The sequence below is a fragment of the Canis lupus genome, chromosome 12, assembly GCF_003254725.2.
Source record: "Canis lupus dingo isolate Sandy chromosome 12, ASM325472v2, whole genome shotgun sequence".
Classification (NCBI taxonomy): domain Eukaryota; kingdom Metazoa; phylum Chordata; class Mammalia; order Carnivora; family Canidae; genus Canis; species Canis lupus.
The window spans coordinates 11451511-11467577 of NC_064254.1; the positions used below are offsets into that span (position 1 = coordinate 11451511).

The 16067-nt window shown below is 46.2% G+C and overlaps 1 protein-coding gene and 1 long non-coding RNA gene across 3 annotated transcripts in view; both read right to left on the minus strand.

Annotated features, from left to right (window-relative positions):
- Nucleotides 1-1408: 1408 nt before the first annotated feature.
- TBCC (tubulin folding cofactor C) lies at nucleotides 1409-2880 on the minus strand. The gene has a single exon (XM_025418811.3). It carries the CDS (start codon nucleotides 2799-2801, stop codon nucleotides 1764-1766), a length of 1038 nt encoding a protein of 345 aa, XP_025274596.1. The 5' UTR covers nucleotides 2802-2880; the 3' UTR covers nucleotides 1409-1763.
- A 1197-nt stretch (nucleotides 2881-4077) lies between these two features.
- LOC112641599 (uncharacterized) overlaps nucleotides 4078-16067 on the minus strand; it is a 60710-nt gene continuing 48720 nt past the window's right edge. For both annotated transcript variants that reach the window (XR_007401444.1, XR_003124722.3), the window contains one exon: nucleotides 4078-6847. This is a non-coding gene — a long non-coding RNA (uncharacterized LOC112641599). The remainder of the gene's footprint in view (nucleotides 6848-16067) is intronic.

Consider the following 16067-nt stretch of genomic DNA (forward strand, 5'->3'; position numbering starts at 1 on the left):
AAAAGCCACCTTAAATTCTTTTTTGGAACAAGATAGAACATATAAACACTTAAGGTACTAAAAGCACTTTATTTTATTTTTTTAAATTTTTATTTATTTATGATAGTCACAGAGAGAGAGAGAGAGAGAGAGAGAGAGGGGCAGACACAGGCAGAGGGAGAAGCAGGCTCCATGCACCGGGAGCCCGACATGGGATTCGATCCCGGGTCTCCAGGATCGCGCCCTGGGCCAAAGGCAGGCACCAAACCACTGCACCACCCAGGGATCCCTAAAAGCACTTTAATACTTGTGGCCATTATTAAAATCATGTCTACAGTTACAAGGCCACTAGACCCAAAAAAGCTTTTTGAAACTTAGAACTTTCCATTTAATAATAATGGGTGATGGGGTGCCTGGGTGGCTTGGTGGCTGGGCGCATCTGCTCCGGTTGTGATCTGGGGTCCCGGGATCGAGTTCCGCATTGGGCTCCTTGCAGGGAGCCTGCTTCTCCTCTGCCAGTGTCTCTGCCTCTGTCTCTCATGAATAAATAAAATAAAATCTTAAAAAAAGGGGGGGGGGTAGATTCCTGGGTGGCTCAGCGGTTTAGTGCCTGCCTTTGGCCCAGGGTGTGATCCTGGAGGCCCGGGATCGAGTCCCACGTCGGGCTCCCTGCATGGAGCCTGCTTCTACCTCTGCCTGTGTCTCTGCCTCTCTCTGTCTCTCACGAATAAATAAAAAAATCTTAAAAAAAAAAAAATAATGGGTGATAACATAGAGCAGAAGGCCAAATCAGTAATAGAAAATTATAGAAAAATGAGTGGAAAAAATTAAGACCCAGCTAGATGTTTTTGTGTGAGAATATGTAGCATATTTATTCCTGAGAAATTCGGAAAAACAATTTGTCCTCTTTAATGACATTGGAAGATCTATTTCCAACTCAATGAACACTATTCAAAATCAGTTTATAGTGGTTGCAAAGGTGGACTCTGGAGCCAGACTATCTGGTTTCAAATCCCAGTCCACTTGAGCTGTGTGACTCCAGTGACTCAACTACTTCACTTGATAAACGGTGTTAACAGAACCTACCTCATAAGATTTTCTGGACTTAGTCACGTTGACATGAGTATGGTGTTTAGAACAGTATCTATGACCTTTTAAGGGCACCAAAAAAAAAAAAAAAAAAAAAAAAACCTGGTAGCTATAATTATTTTGGCTTTTCAGTTGGTAAGACTCATGAGCCTCCTGGGGTTGATGAGTAAGCAGCTGGATTCCAGAAACCCAGGCTAATGTGTACCTGAAGACGAGTTTTCCACCACCCTACTGAGTAATACCTACAGAAGTCAAACCTTCAATTCAAGAGCTCTCAATCACTAGTTTTGCACAGGTTTGATGCCGTACTTTACATTAACTGACTCCTACTAACACCCTATCAAATTCACTTATTAAATATTTATTGAAGACCTACTTTATCATGCAGTACGTATTAAACACCACAGATCATTAATAACCAACACACACCCACACTTTTCCTCTTACTGCTTCAAACTACCATAATCAAATAAAAGCTATTACACATTACCGAAATAGCAAAAATGTTTCAAAGTGTTAAACCTGTCGTGAATTTAATGGAAAGCGCAAGTAGGAGCCTATACGCAATCTCAGGCTTTAAAATACTGAAAATATACAAAGTATGAAAACAATAAGTAAACTCTGAAGTCCCATTAGCAGGAGCCGATCCCACATGGGAAGTATTTGGTAGGAGTGAAGAACGCAGTGACAAGGGCTTAGTCCCACTGGACCGTTCGTTCTTCTTCAGGAAGGATACTCCAGTTTGGGGAGGCCGTATCCCGGGCCAGCCAGTTGAAGTCGTCAATGTCGTTCCAGTTATTTTTGCTCCTATCTAAGCCAGAGCCCTCGAAGTCCTTGTCGATCCCCGGGTAGCTCCAGGTATAAGGGGCGAACTGGATCCCGCTGCAGTCCTCCACGATGGCTCTGCTGGTCACCTGCAAGAAGATGCGGGTGTCTCTCGTAGTGTGTACGCGGAGCTGTTGGCAGGCCACGGCCAGCACGCAATCACTGCAGTCTTCCAGGAACACAGAAGTGGACACCGGGCCGCAGAGCAGCGTGCAGCCTCGGGCTTTGGCTAGTCGCAAGGTATTGGGATTACCATACAGTCTGACTGTGCACTTGCTCAGTTCGGTCAAAAGGACGTCGCGCTGGTGCAGCTCCTCCGCCCGCTTCTCCAAGACTTGGGACTCCACATTGGAGAAGCCGAAGACAAAGCCGGAGCCGATGCCTCCTCCCTCCTCCTTCAATGGCGGCGGGAAGGCCAGGATGCCTTCGGCCGCCGCGGGGCCGGGAGCTGCGTCTACCGTGGTGGCCGAAACAGCGTCCTTCCTCCGGGTCTTGAAAGCAAAACGCTTCTTGGGCTGCAGCTCCTGGCGCCGCTCGGCCAGGGTCGCCTGCAGCCGCGTCAGCGCCTCCTGTCCCTGCCGCAGGTCGTAGGCGGCCAGGAACAAAACCGCGTCGTTGACAAGTTTCTGCAGGCCCTGGAGCCGAGCGGCCGCCTCGTCCAGCTGCTCCATGGATTCCCCGCTCTCCAGAAGCTCTTCCACGGCCGCTCGCTCCCGAGCGAAGGCGGCGGCGAAAAAGTCGCTCTTCTCCTCCTCCACCTCCTGGTTCTGCCGCTTTTGCTTCCGCCTTTCCACCTCCAGCTGCCGCTCTTGTTCCCGTCTCTGCAGCCGCTCAGGCACCAGGCTCCGGTCCCGCTGCGAGCCCACGGCCCCGTTTGCCGCGGCGGCGGAGCAACTAGCAGCCTCCATCTTGGCTTCGAGCTTCCCTGCAGCTGCCTTGCTTCCTCCGGGCGCGCCCTCCGTGAGGCCTCCCACCAACGCGCGCTGTGATTGGCCGGACACGCTTACGTCAGCCCCGGCCTTATTTTCTTTGCCCATTGGTTCCTCGGCGTCGGAGGGGGCGGGGCCATGAGGCGGGGCCGACAGACAAGGGGGGTGGGGAGACAAAGGTCCTTGTGGATGGGTGGGGTGGGAGACAGGAGGGGGAAGCTTTTTTTCCTCTTAAAGGGGCAGGACTTATATCCGGGATTGTGGGGTGAGTTGCAGCAGCGGCAGCTGCACATGTGGGTTTGTTTATAAGAACAAGGTTAGAAACTCGCAGGCCTCCCCCTCCCCCCAGCTCCTCCCTACTACCCCCTTACAGGCCGGAGATCCGCTACTGGTGGGGGGAATGTGTGCGCAGGGTGGGTGGGGGGACAGGTAGTGGTGAGAAAGATGGAGGGGGGGGAATATTGCACCGCCCGGCCCGCGCCGGAGGAAGCGGCAGCTGGAACAGCTGGCTAGGGAGCCGCTTGCATGCCTCTGGTTTTTTCTTTTCCCTTCCACCACCCCCTCCCCCAACCCATTCCTGCCGCCCCCAAATCCTCATTCTACCCGCCTTCTCCCCTCAGCCGCTGCAGTTCGGCGTGGCCTGGGGTCTCCTGGATCCCCGCAGGCACCTACAGGGGCGGGAATAGGCGAGGGGCACCGGGATGGGAGACTGGGGTTCTCACTGCAACCGGGTTCCGGGGGCCCAGGGGCAGTCTAAAAACGGATTACTATTTTTTTGGCCAATTGCTGCAGTTGGAGGGGTGGGGGCGGGGGAGGGTGCGATTCCACACCCCCTTCCTCTTCCTCCCACGTCCTCCCTACCCCCCCACTTGGCGGGCGCTCCCTCCGCAGCTGCGCGCCGCTGGCGGCGCGGGGTGAGACCCCGGCCCGGGGCTCGGCGGCTCTCCGTGGGGCCGTCGGTCTTTAGCAGAGCGTTGGGGGAAATGTTACATTATTTCTAGAGGCGGTGGGAGGGATTTGTCACCGGAAGTGAATGCGCCCAGCCTAGAGTCGGGAGCAGCCCGAGGCGTGAGTGGGCAGCCGAGTCCGCGCAGTCACCAGCCGGACGCCGAGCGCGGGCCCGGAGGAGTCGCGGCGGCGCGGGCTGCGGGCGCGCAGCAACCTCGCGTGCTCCGTGCAGCCGCCGAGCGCGGGGCGCGTCCTTGACCCCGGCTGCCCTGCCGGGCTTCGGTGTCACCCCGACCTCCCCCCCATTCCCAGCCGCCACCGTTTCCAGCGGGGGCTTCTGCCCAAGAAACTGTTACTTGAAATTTCACTGATCCATCTGCATGTTGATGCAGAGAAAGATGGGAGGAAACGAGAGAATTAAGACTCATTTCCAGTTTTTCACGCCCCGCTCTCCTTCCATTCCCATTTAAAACAAACAAACAAAAAAACCCGCAACAGATAAATTCCTGTATTTCTCCGCGGAAAGCAAACACAGGTCACACGGCTTGGCAAATCGCGAGTGGAGGTGGCGTCGGGGGTTCCGTGTGTATGTGTGTGCAGCGGGCGGGAACCGGGTGCTGAAAATTTTCTGTGCTTGTGCTTGTAGTGTATATTTTTCGTTTTCCTTCGCTTTGTTTCAAATGCAAGCTTGAAGAGGCTTTTTGCTTTTTGTGAGGTTTGGTTCTGGGGCTGGTTATCTTGTGTAAATTATATGGAGGAATGCAATAGCTGCTTTATTTTATAAAGAGTTGATTTAAAGAAGGAAGGTTTAAAGATTTATTTTGCTAGGGAAAAAACCAAAACCAAGAACCTTACCTGCCTCCCTTAAGTTTGTCAGAGATGGAACCTCTCCCACTCAGGGAAGCTTGTAGCCAAGCGAGGTTTACTGGAGCTGTGGCTGGGGTGAGGCAACATTTCTGGATTAGCCATAGTGAATCTATGGGTGGTTGTTAGTGTCTGTATCAGAAGTAGACTTGAGTACCATTAATCCTTCCCAAGAACGTCATTTCTGCCCCAAAACAGGTTTTGGCATAGAGGCCAGTAGACTTTGGAAGTTTCTGAATATTTTTTTTTAAGTTTTTATTTATTAATTCATGAGAGACACAGAAAGGGAGAGGCAGAGACACAGGGAGGGAGAAGCAGGCTCCATGCGGGGACCCTGATGCGGGACTCCATCGCGGTACTCCAGGATCAGGCCCTGAAACAAAGGCAGATGCGCTTCACGGCTGAGCCACCCAGGCGTCCCAGTTTCTGAATATTTTACATTGGGTAGTTCAAACTTTTATGAGAAAGAAGAGGTAAAGGACAAAACCAGGTAGGTCACCCTGTTGACCTCATGTGTTGAAGGCAGTTTCAAAGACTGATGTGAATGAAGCATGAGTGGGAATGGACAGGGGTCAGTGATGTGGGCATCATAAGCATTGACTTGACAGTTCTTTACAGCCCCCAGCACAACTGCAAGCCAACGTAGGTGGTCAAGACATGAACGTAAACTACATTTCTGTGTTCAAAAGCAATGGGAAGGCTATAAAACTTCCAGCAGTGCCAGACTGTATTTGTGTCTTTTTTCTGACATCTGAGGGCAGTGGATTCAGTATGCATCCTTGAAATGGATGGCTCCTGGGAGGTAAGTGCCTGTTCCAATGGAAGGAGAGAGGGTGATTCATTATAACAATGTAACATGTGGTAAAAGAAGCAGCCTGAGAGCTCTGAATCCTCCTTTGAAAGAGCTTGTGAATCAAGTACTGCTCTATTTTAGACATCCTGAAAGAATTCTAAGGCGTTACAGACTAAAAATTATTCAACAGAAATTTACGTTTTATGGTTCTATTTGTCAGATTTACTTTTTTAACATCTTGAAAATTTCAAACATAGTAAAGAAGACAGTAAAGGTGATGTGTACTCATCACCCAAGTTTCAACAATGACTGACACTCTGATTTCTTCTGAAACTCTGGCCCCTTACAAACTCCATCACCCTGATTATTTCACAGTGAATCCCAGACATTGTATTATTTCATATTTTACAATCTATACATATTTCAATATGTCACAAAGATGAGGACTACCTTTTGAAAACAACCACATACCATCACCACATTCCAAAAAAGTAGTGATACTTCCTTATTATTGTTAGAGTTCCAGTCTACATTCATATTTCTTTGATTATCCTATAATTTCCCCCTTTTATTTATTGAATAAGGATCCAAAAAAGTTTCACACATTGTGTCTAGTTGATACGTTCCTTAAATCACTTTAATCACTTTTAAATCCACTCACCCCTACCTCTGGTGATTTTTTTTTTTTTTTAAACCCGATTGTCTTGTCTTGTTCAGTAGCATATCCCAGTCTTCATTTTGCTGGTCGTATCTCCATACTGATGTTAAATATTTGTTGTAGTCATTTCATCTTCTAATGTCATAGTGATGTGTATTAGTATGCTTTAGGAAATGAAAGCATTTCAGCACAGCAGTCTTTGGATATGGCTAGACAGCCAGGAATAAGGCCTTTTGCCATTCTGTGGAGTTTATCAGAGACCCTGTGTGGATGGGATACACCAGACAAATAAACAGATCCAGGCCCTGTTTTCTAGTAGCTCCATTCCAAGAGGAGGTGTCATCTTTCAGCAAACGCTGACGATATAGTGGATATAAAGCATTCATTAAAAGGCTCTGCTTGTCAAGTATCTAACCTTAGGCACATTTTCTAACTTAGTTGCTGACTTTACTGACCATGAAGATGACCACGTGAAGGCACGTGCTGTCCATGCAAAGGCTCCAGTTGGGTCTGGGAAGCAGGACAGGAGCAGCCCCTATCTTCCATCTTTGTTCCTGGCTCCTCTTCCCTTCAATCCCTTCACTTTCTGGAATGATTTTCATCATTGCACCCCTAATGCTGGTTATGAATCCAGTGTCAATTTATGAAGCACTTGCTGTGCCCTGCACTGAGCCAGCGACACCCTCAGGCTGCCAAGATGAATAGACAGCGTCCCTTTTCTCCTCCTCCCAAGGGCTCATCTGAACCAGTACTGGCACAAACCTGCAAGATTGTAACAGTGACAACGGACAACTGTTACAGAGGAAAGAGGAACAGAGAGTGAGGGGAGGGGAGGTTGCTCTTATGGGAGAGGTCAGTGAAGACTTCCGTGGGGGTTGAGCAGAGGCTGGGAGGGCAAGAAACAATGAGAAGTAAGTAAACCCTGCAAAGTCCCTGCTGACCTGGAGAGATGCTATGGGACTGTTGGGGGGCAGGGGACAAGAGGCAGCCAGCTGGGTGTGAGGAAGACCAGTTTGGAGTGGGATAGTGGAGCTAGAGACAAACACAGGTAACTTTTTGGAGAAGCTTGACTGTGAAGGGGAAAGGGACAGTACCTGGGGGAGAGGAGGAGGCCAGTGAGAGGTGTTCAGTTTTTTTAGTTTAGTTTTTTTTTTTTTTTTTTTTAACAAAGAAAACCCGAGGTTCCTAATATAAGGGTCCTGGAAAGCCTGTGGGGAGTGGATTCCAGAGCCCAGGTGCAAGGATCAGCCCTATACAGACCAGGGACAGATTCTCTATTAAGGTGTTGTTGTTTCAACTTTTTATTATCCATGTTTTCCATCACACAGAAACTTTTTGACCTCAACACACAGTAACAGATGCAGGAAACAGTAAATACTCTTATGATGTGCACTGGATACTATTTTCTGTTCTACTTACTGCATTTCAGAAATACTGGTCAAGACCCCCTAAATTAAACTGCTGTTTAAAAATGCCCTATCAGCAGGAGAGGGTGCAGCTATAGGTAAATTTGTATGTTTGGTCACTGACAGATGAGTCTGATGGTTTCTGTGAAAGTAGGTGGTGAGGTCCTCTGCTGGGTATGGGAGGGAAGGGATGGTGGTCTAAAAGCATGGGGAAGGTCTGAAAGCTCTGTGGAAGAGGATCAGTATGTTGTCCAGAGAAGTGGCATGGGGTGGTGTGGATGTTCAGCAAGTGCTTGGAGAATGAATGAGGGAATGAATGAGAATGTGCCAGAGACCAGCTCAGGACAGGGACATGGGGTTTGGGGCAGGCCTCTCATTTTCCTAGGACCTCTCGCCACACTCATCCTCTCTTCCTTCACGATCTTTCCTCTGTCTCCTTCAGCATCTCCTCCCAGCAAGTAGGTTCCCTCAATTTAAAACAAGTTTCCTTTTGTCTCATCATCCACCCAAGTAGATGCTCTTTCTCCCTTCTCTCTTTTTTTTTTTTTAAGATTTATTTATTTATTCATTCAGAGAGAGCAAAGAGAGAGGCAGAGACACAGGCAGAGAGAGAAGCAGGCTCCATCCAGAGAGCCCTATGTGGGACTCGATCGTGGGTCTCCAGGATCACACCCCGGGCTGCAGGCAGGCGCTAAACTGCTGCGCCACCGGGACTGCCCTCTCCCTTCTCTTAACAGACTTTGTATACTATTATATTTTTTACTGTTTTTGTTTGGGAGTGCACTTGTGCCTGTGCAAGGTGGAGGGAGGGGGCAGAGGGAGAGGGAGAGAGAGAGAATCTTGAGCAGACTCCACACCCAGCTCAGAGCCTGATGCAGGGCTGGGTCTCATGACCCTGAGATCATGACCTGAGCTGAAATCAGGAGTTGGATGCTTAACCAACTGAGCCACCCAGGCACCCCTACACTATTCTATTTTTTAAAAACAGTTTTGAGAATATTTGAGGTAATTAGGTTTATCCCCCCCAGCTTTATTGACATTTAATTTGATATATAACATTGAGTTTACAATATACAACATAATGGTTTGATATACATGTATATGTATTGCAAAGTGACTACCACAAGAGTTAGTTAATATATCCATCACCTCACATAGTTACTTTCTGTGTGTGTGTGTCTGGTGAGAACTTTTAAGATCTACTCTCATAGTTACTTTCAATATACAATACAATATGGTTGGGATCCCTGGGTGGCGCAGCAGTTTAGCGCCTGCCTTTGGCCCAGGGCGCGATCCTGGAGACCCAGGATCGAGTCCCATATCGGGGTCCCGGTGTATGGAGCCTGCTTCTCCCTCTGCCTGTGTCTCTGCCTCTCTCTCTCTCTCTCTCTCTCTCTGAATAAAAAATAAAATTATTTAATTAAAAAAAAAAAGAAAGAAAATCCAAGCTGGATCCTAAAAAATGAGTGAGATCTAACCCAGAGAAGGGAGAGAGCAGTCACTCATCATTTCTTTCTATGAATATTCAAGGAGCACCAACTATGATCTGGGCACCGTCCTATAGAAATATAGCAATGAAAAAGATAGGCAGAAAGAAAGTCCCTGGCTTGATGGCCAGGAAGCTAGGAGAGCTCCAGTGCCTCTAGCAACAGGGCATATGAAACAAACCTGGACAGGAGAAAAAGATGTGTTTAACGAGAGCGACCCTGGCCGCACCTTAGGACTCACAGGGGGCTTTATAACCTTCTGATGCACAGGGCCTTTCCATGAGTAGTTCAGTCAGAATCCCTAGGAGTAGGACCTTGGTGTATGGTGGGGTTTTTTGTTTTGTTTTTAAGATTTTATTTATTTATTCATGAGAGACACAGAGAGAGAGGCAGAGACACAGGCAGAGGGAGAAGCAGGCTCTGTGCAGGAAGCCCAATTCAGGACTCCATCCCCTAACTGGGATCACACCCTGAGCCAAAGGTAGATGCCAAACCGCTGAGCCACCCAGGCGTCCCAGCACTGGTGTTTTTGTTTTTTTGTTTTTTTAGCACTGGTGTTTTTTAAAGGTCCAGGGGGGCAGCCAGGGATGTAGGCCACCATGTTAGAGAACCTGTAGCATACTGAAGCAGGAAGTGGTAATCAGAGTTGAGGTTAGAGTAGTGAGCAGAGGCCAGACCACCAAGGGTCTTGTAAATCCCATCAGGCAGTTTGGGCTTAATCTTGAAGGCACTTAGGACCTGGGGAAGGATTTTGGCAGGATAATGACAGAATCAGATTAGTTTTCCTTTCTCCCCCGCTACCACCCTCCACCCCCACCCCCCACCCCGTCCCCTCTTAACAAAGGATCAGGCTGGATGCTCTGTGTAGCATGGATTCTCTTGGAGCAAAAGTAACCTGATACCAGTTTGGAGGCTGTTGGGGGAGCCAAGAAGTGGAGGTACCAGGCCATGATGATGAGTGAAGATAGAGAAGGAAGGGGTGATGGGTGTGAGAGATTTAGGAGACTACACAGGACTCTCGTTGGAAGTGAGGGATAAAGGAAGGCAGAGACTTGTGGAAGGTTCTGGCTTGAGGAGCTGGGTCCATAGTGATCCTGGTGTGAGAGAGACCGCGAACCAGAAGAGCATGTTTGGAGAGAGAGCTGGTGGCTCCTTTGGGACCTGCTTCCTTGTCCTGCTGCCTGTGAGCCTCTGCTTAATCTTCTCCACTTGACAGCCCTTGCCACCTACCAGACCTATTTTACGAACCTCTTCCAGGAAGCCTAACTGGATTCTCCCTTCCACTGGCTCTGGGTGAACATCTATCAGTTTGTGAGGTCGGTACCTATTTACAGATATTGATTCTGCGGCTTGGGCTTCTCCAGGCACGATGTGTTTTAGTCCCTGCTCTCTGCCTAGCACAGTGCCTCCTACACAGGAGCACATGATAAAGACATGTTAAATAGACGAGTTAATGGCTGAAGAGCTGGGCCAGAAGCAAGAGCTCTCCTAGGACTGTGATTAGAAGTGGGTCAGGGGCTTCTTGTTCTCACTTCTAGGGTAAGGGACAGACCCAGTCCAGGGGCAGAGGAGAGTGTTTGCTGAGCTGATCAGGAAAGAGGCTGAGTGAGAAGCACTGAAGCTGTTGACTTGTATAGAGTGGCATATAGTCAGCTATACAGATTGTCCTTTGATTATAGTTTCAAATTCCTTTTGTGGCAAGGACATATACATCTCTTAAAGTTTTCCTGCATCTGTCCTTTCTCTTCCATCTCTTCCTGACAGTGAAGTGGGGTGATAGTGAGAAGTGGACAGATCTGGGTTTAAATTCTGATTACTAGCTGTGTGATATTGAGCATGATATGTAACCTCTCTGAGCTCAGTTTCCTCCAACTGTAAAGTGAGGATAAAGAAAGATATATTTCTCCCAGAATTGTTGTGATGTTAAATTAAGTAATGTGTGGGAAAAGTACCAACTATTGGGCCAGAACTGTAGTAGAACCTCAACCATTGCCAGGTTCCTTTCTGCCTGCCAGTTGCTGGACCTTTGTCTCTTAACACTTCGTAGCCTTCAAAGAGAGTTGGGGGAAGCAGAATGTGCTATGTTCATCATGACCTTCTCAGAAAGGGCCCTTTAATGTCCAGCCTTTTGGGATGCCTGAGTAGCTCAGTGGTTGAGCGTCAGCCTTCAGCTCAGGGCATGATCCTGGAGTTCCAGAATCGAGTTCTGCATCAGGCTTCCCATGAGGAGCCTGCTTCTCCCTCTGCCTCTGTCTCTGTCTTTCTCTCTGTATCTCTCATGAATAAATAAATAAAATCTTTTAATTTTTTAAAAAAAATGTCCAGCCTTTCTGCAATTCTGGGGAATATTTGAGCAGATTCTACATGTAAATGGTGCTGCAAAAGAAAACCAGAGAATCCTAAGAAGAGAGAGCTGGGCAAGCTCTGATGGATCCTTTAATACCAGACAAAAACTGGCTTATAGTTTAAGGAAAAAATAAGGACATGTGGTGATTTTTTTTTATAACAGTTCAATTTAAAGAACTATATTGAGAGATCATATTACTTTTCTTTTTTTCTTAGTTTTTTTTTTTTTGTACGATTTTATTTATTTATTCATGAGAGACACACAGAGAGAATGGCAGAGACACAGGTAGAGGGAGAAGCAGGCTCCATTCAGGGAGCCCGACATCAGACTTGATCCTGGGTCTCCAGGATCAGGCCCTGGGCTGAAGGTGGCGCTAAACCACTGAGCCACCCGGGCTGCCCCTCTAAGTATTTCTTTTATGACAGCCTTTCTATCTGTGAAATCTTTACTTTGGAGAACCACTGATGTAATCTTATCCTCACTTTACAGATAAGGGAGTGTAAAACAGTGGTATGTTATGTAATATTAATGGAATGTGCATTTTTTTTCTCAAACACTAAACTCTTTGACTGTAGACACCATAAGGGCTGTGGTTGTGTCTACTATTTTTTGGACCCTAGAATCCCCAGAATATGGCATCATGCCTGGCATGGGAGGCTCACAATACTTATCCGTTGGAGGAATAAATGAATTGTTCATCCCAGGCACTCTAGAATTCTAGATTTGTTTTTTTCCCCCAAGTTCCAAAAACCAATTCATTTTTTTAATCGTATATGTATATAAAGTTACTATTTAAATTCTTGTTAGTTAGCATACAGTGTAATATTAGTTTTAGGTTACAATATAGTGATTCAACACTTCCATACATCACCCGATACCCAGTGCTCATCATAGCAAGTGCCCTCCTTAATCCTCATCACTTATTTCACCCATCCTCCCACCTCCCCTCTGGTAACCATCAGTTTGTTGTCTATAGTTAAGAGTCTGTTTCTTGGTTTGCGCCTCTCTTTCTTTTTTGTCCCTTTGCTCATTCATTTTGTTTCTTAAATTCCACATATGAGTGAAATCTTATGGTATTTATCTTTCTCTGACTGACTTATTTCACTTAGCATAATACTCTAGCTTTATCTATGTTGCCAAAAATGGCAAGATTACATTCTCTTTTATTTCTTTTGGCTTAGTAGTATTCCATTGTATATACGCCACGTCTTCTTCATCCATTCATCAGTTGATGTACATTTGAGCTGTTTCCATACTTTGGCTATTATAGATAATGGGGCTATAAATGTCAGGGGCTTGTATCTCTCTGAATTAGTATTTCTGTATTCTTTGGGTAAATACCTAGTAGTGCAATTGTTGGATCATAGGGTAATTCTATTTTTAACTTGTAAAAAGTATTTATTTATTTAAGAGAGAGAATGTGTGCACATGAATGGGAGTGGCAGAGGGAGAAAGAGAGAGAGAGAGAGAATCTGAAGCAGACTCTGCTGAGCACGGAGTCCAACTCAATGTTCTGTCCCAGGATCCTGAGATCATGATTTGAGCCAAAATCAAGAAGCTTAACCACTGGGCCACCCATGTGCCCCTCTATTTTTTCCTTTTTGAGAAACCTCCATCCTGTTTTCCTATGCACCAGTTTGCATAGAATCCTAGTTGTTAATTGTATTTATTTTTATTGATGGAACCAGTAAACTCCTTGAGGGACTCTGTTCTCTATTGCCCAGCAGGGCAGGTGCCCAGTGAGTGATTGAGCCCACTGGCCATGCAGAGTCAGACACATCCAAGAAAAGATAACCCAAGAACCTGAATGATAACAGGAGCCATCACATACTTTCCCTTGTATTACCTCACTTAATCTCCATGGTAACCTTACCAGGATATGTTTGTGCTGCATATAATAATTTGCAGCAACAACAATTTTAAGATTCTTTAAAGGATATTGCTGAATTTTAATTCCTGAACAGATGTGACTTTTTAATACAGACTAAGGGGGGGAAGTGGTGGAGGTAACTTTTCTGGTTCAGTTTCTTTCTCCTTCAGTGTAATGTGATCCACAGGGTTTTGAGATAGTTTAGAGGCTTAAGATCAAATGCTTTTAAAGTGTCCTGGCAAGTGAAAGTTAAATAGGAAGCAAAAAGTTTATTCCTTTTCAACTAGAATGTTCAAGGTCCTCTTCTTTTAGGTAGGATTTCATTATTTGCTTTAAAATGCCACTTTTCTGTGAAATACTATAAACTATCATTTTCAGACCATAAGTTCTAATGCTGTAAGCTTATGAAATCCATTTAGTAGATGGCAGTCTTTTAAAAATGGCAGAAGAGGGGCGCCTGGCTGGCTTAGTCAGTAGACCTTGCAACTCTTGATCTTGGGGTTGTCAGTCAGAGCCCCACGTAGGATGTAGAAATTACTAAAAAGTAAAATCTTTTTAAAAATGGCAAAGAGAAGATGTCAAAATACATGTGTTGCATAAATGGGTTTATATTATATATATTTGTTTTATGTATATATGCACATGACTCGCAAGATAAAATGTATTTCTTTTTATAGGTTACAGTCAAAAATGTTTGAAAAAGTGGTTTTGTTGGGGTACTGCCTGGCCCAGTCGGTAGACCCTGTGATTCTTGATCTTGTGGTTATGCATTCCAGCCCCATGTTTGGTATGGAGCCTTAAAAAAAAAAAAAGGAAATATTTTAAAAAAGTAGTTTTGTGAGTGATGCCTTGACACCATGATGTTCAAAAGTATATATCAGCATGGATAAAGGGACATTTTTTGTGTCATTATGAAGAGACAGCAGTAAGGAAATATGGATGTTGAGCTAATTCCCATGAAACGTCTCATCAGATGGGAACCTGTTTGTGCTGCACGTACTGTCTACTCCTTTAGTTTGTAAAAATACTAAAAGGCTCGCTTATGAGAAGTGAAAGATTTGGAGGAGGGGACATGGCACATAAAGTTTAGGAATGTGAATGTGTAACAGGCTACAGTGTGAGGCATTTGTGGCTCAAACAGTTGTGAGTTCTACTCTCTGGAAGGAACCCCAGTGGTCCCTGCATGTAGTAACTTGAAATGTGCTGAGACACAAATCTGAGTACATCCTAGTTGGCCTGTGGGTAGGGAGATAGTCTTTTGGCTGGTGAATGAGCAAGATGCTGTAGTTGATCCTGGGGTGAGAGGGGTTATAAAAATGAGCAAAGCATAGGCCTCGCCTCCTTGAGGCTCATGATCCAGGGATGAAAATGAAGATGACTAATTGTAAGTCAAGCCAGCTGCAGTGTGTGTTATAAAGGAGTGAGGAGGAAGTTCTTTGGAAGTGTAAAAGGAAGAGGGAAGGGGCCAAAGAGAGGGCTGAGGAGTAAGGGGAGGCACCCAGAAGAAAGGAATGCCAGGGCCATGCCAAGAACATGAGCAGAGCTGGGGAGGCACCAGTAGTATTTGAGGAACTTGGAATATAACACCATGTGGGAAGAGTGGAGAGTAGTCAGAAGGAAGAGAAAGGGATGTGGTGGACAATGGGCTGGAACCCGCCATCATCATTCCAAAGGCACTGAGGCCCCATTAGACGCTTTGAGCAGGAAGGGAGGCATCAGATTTGTGTTTTAGGAAGAGAATGGAATGGAGCAGGGGAGGTTGCCTTCAAGAGGCCACTGTGATGGTTCATTGGCTAAGTGACAAGGCTTGACCGAGACCAGTGGAAATGAATTGGAGGTTACTCAAGAATGATTTGTACCTGAAAGCCAATCCGTGAATTTATAATGGGCATGAACCTACCCAACCACTAGAGTGATTAGGTCAGCTGGCCAGAACACAACTTTTAAAATTGAAGTACATTAATAATCAAAGGATTACTTGGTGAAAATGGAGCTAAGGCAAAAGGCGTTGGATGGTCTGAAAGGACTTTTACTCGATCTGTAGCAGTTATTATATAGCAGTAATAATAAAGCTTAGTCTCTGGTGGTTTGTTACTATTCTCTAGAGAGATACTTGGCATGCCACAGCTGGAGGAACTATTCCCCTGACCAGCATTATAGAGAGGCTGGCAGGCAGCATATTCAAGGATATTTTGGCTGCAAGAGAGGAAACTCACTCATAGGAGAGCAAGTAAAATGCTCTTCCTTCTGTAAGGAAGGAGAGTCTAACAATCCAAATGCTAGAAAGGCAGCCAGGCCCCATGGGGCTTAGAATATCATCAGGCACTTCCTCCACCCCTCTTCCCTCCCTCCACACCCAGTGAGAATCTATTCTTCCCAACACACTGGCCTTCTGTTCCCATCCATTTGCATGGGCTCCATTATAACTGCTCCAACATGGTGGCCTTGACCCTTAGACTTTCCAGCCATATATAGTTTGCTCCCCGCAGCTGAGCCAGTTTCTGTGTCCCAAGTACTAATACTAGCAGAGAGGATCTGACTGTTCCAGGTTGGGTCATGGGCCTTCCCCTAATCTACTTAGGCTGAAGATGTGATGTGATAGATCATTTGTGAAAAACAAAATGATGGTAAACAATGGATAACTCTAGTATGCTGGTATTAATAACCCAGTGTATTAGCTGTCTATGGCTGTATAACAAAGTGCCTCAAAACTGAGCAGTGGGATTTTTTGTTTGTTTGTTTTTTGTTTTTAAGTAATCTCTACACCCAGTGTGGGGTCGAACTCACAACCCTGAGAGATTTCCAGCTCACAGTCAGTGAGGCCCCAAGGCTTTCTGCCTATTGTGGAAGCATATCATGCCCCCTGCTGCCC

Bases quoted from the DNA above. Each gene is read 5' to 3' on its own strand.
- TBCC (XM_025418811.3), bottom strand. From the start codon at position 2,801: ATGGAGGCTGCTAGTTGCTCCGCCGCCGCGGCAAACGGGGCCGTGGGC.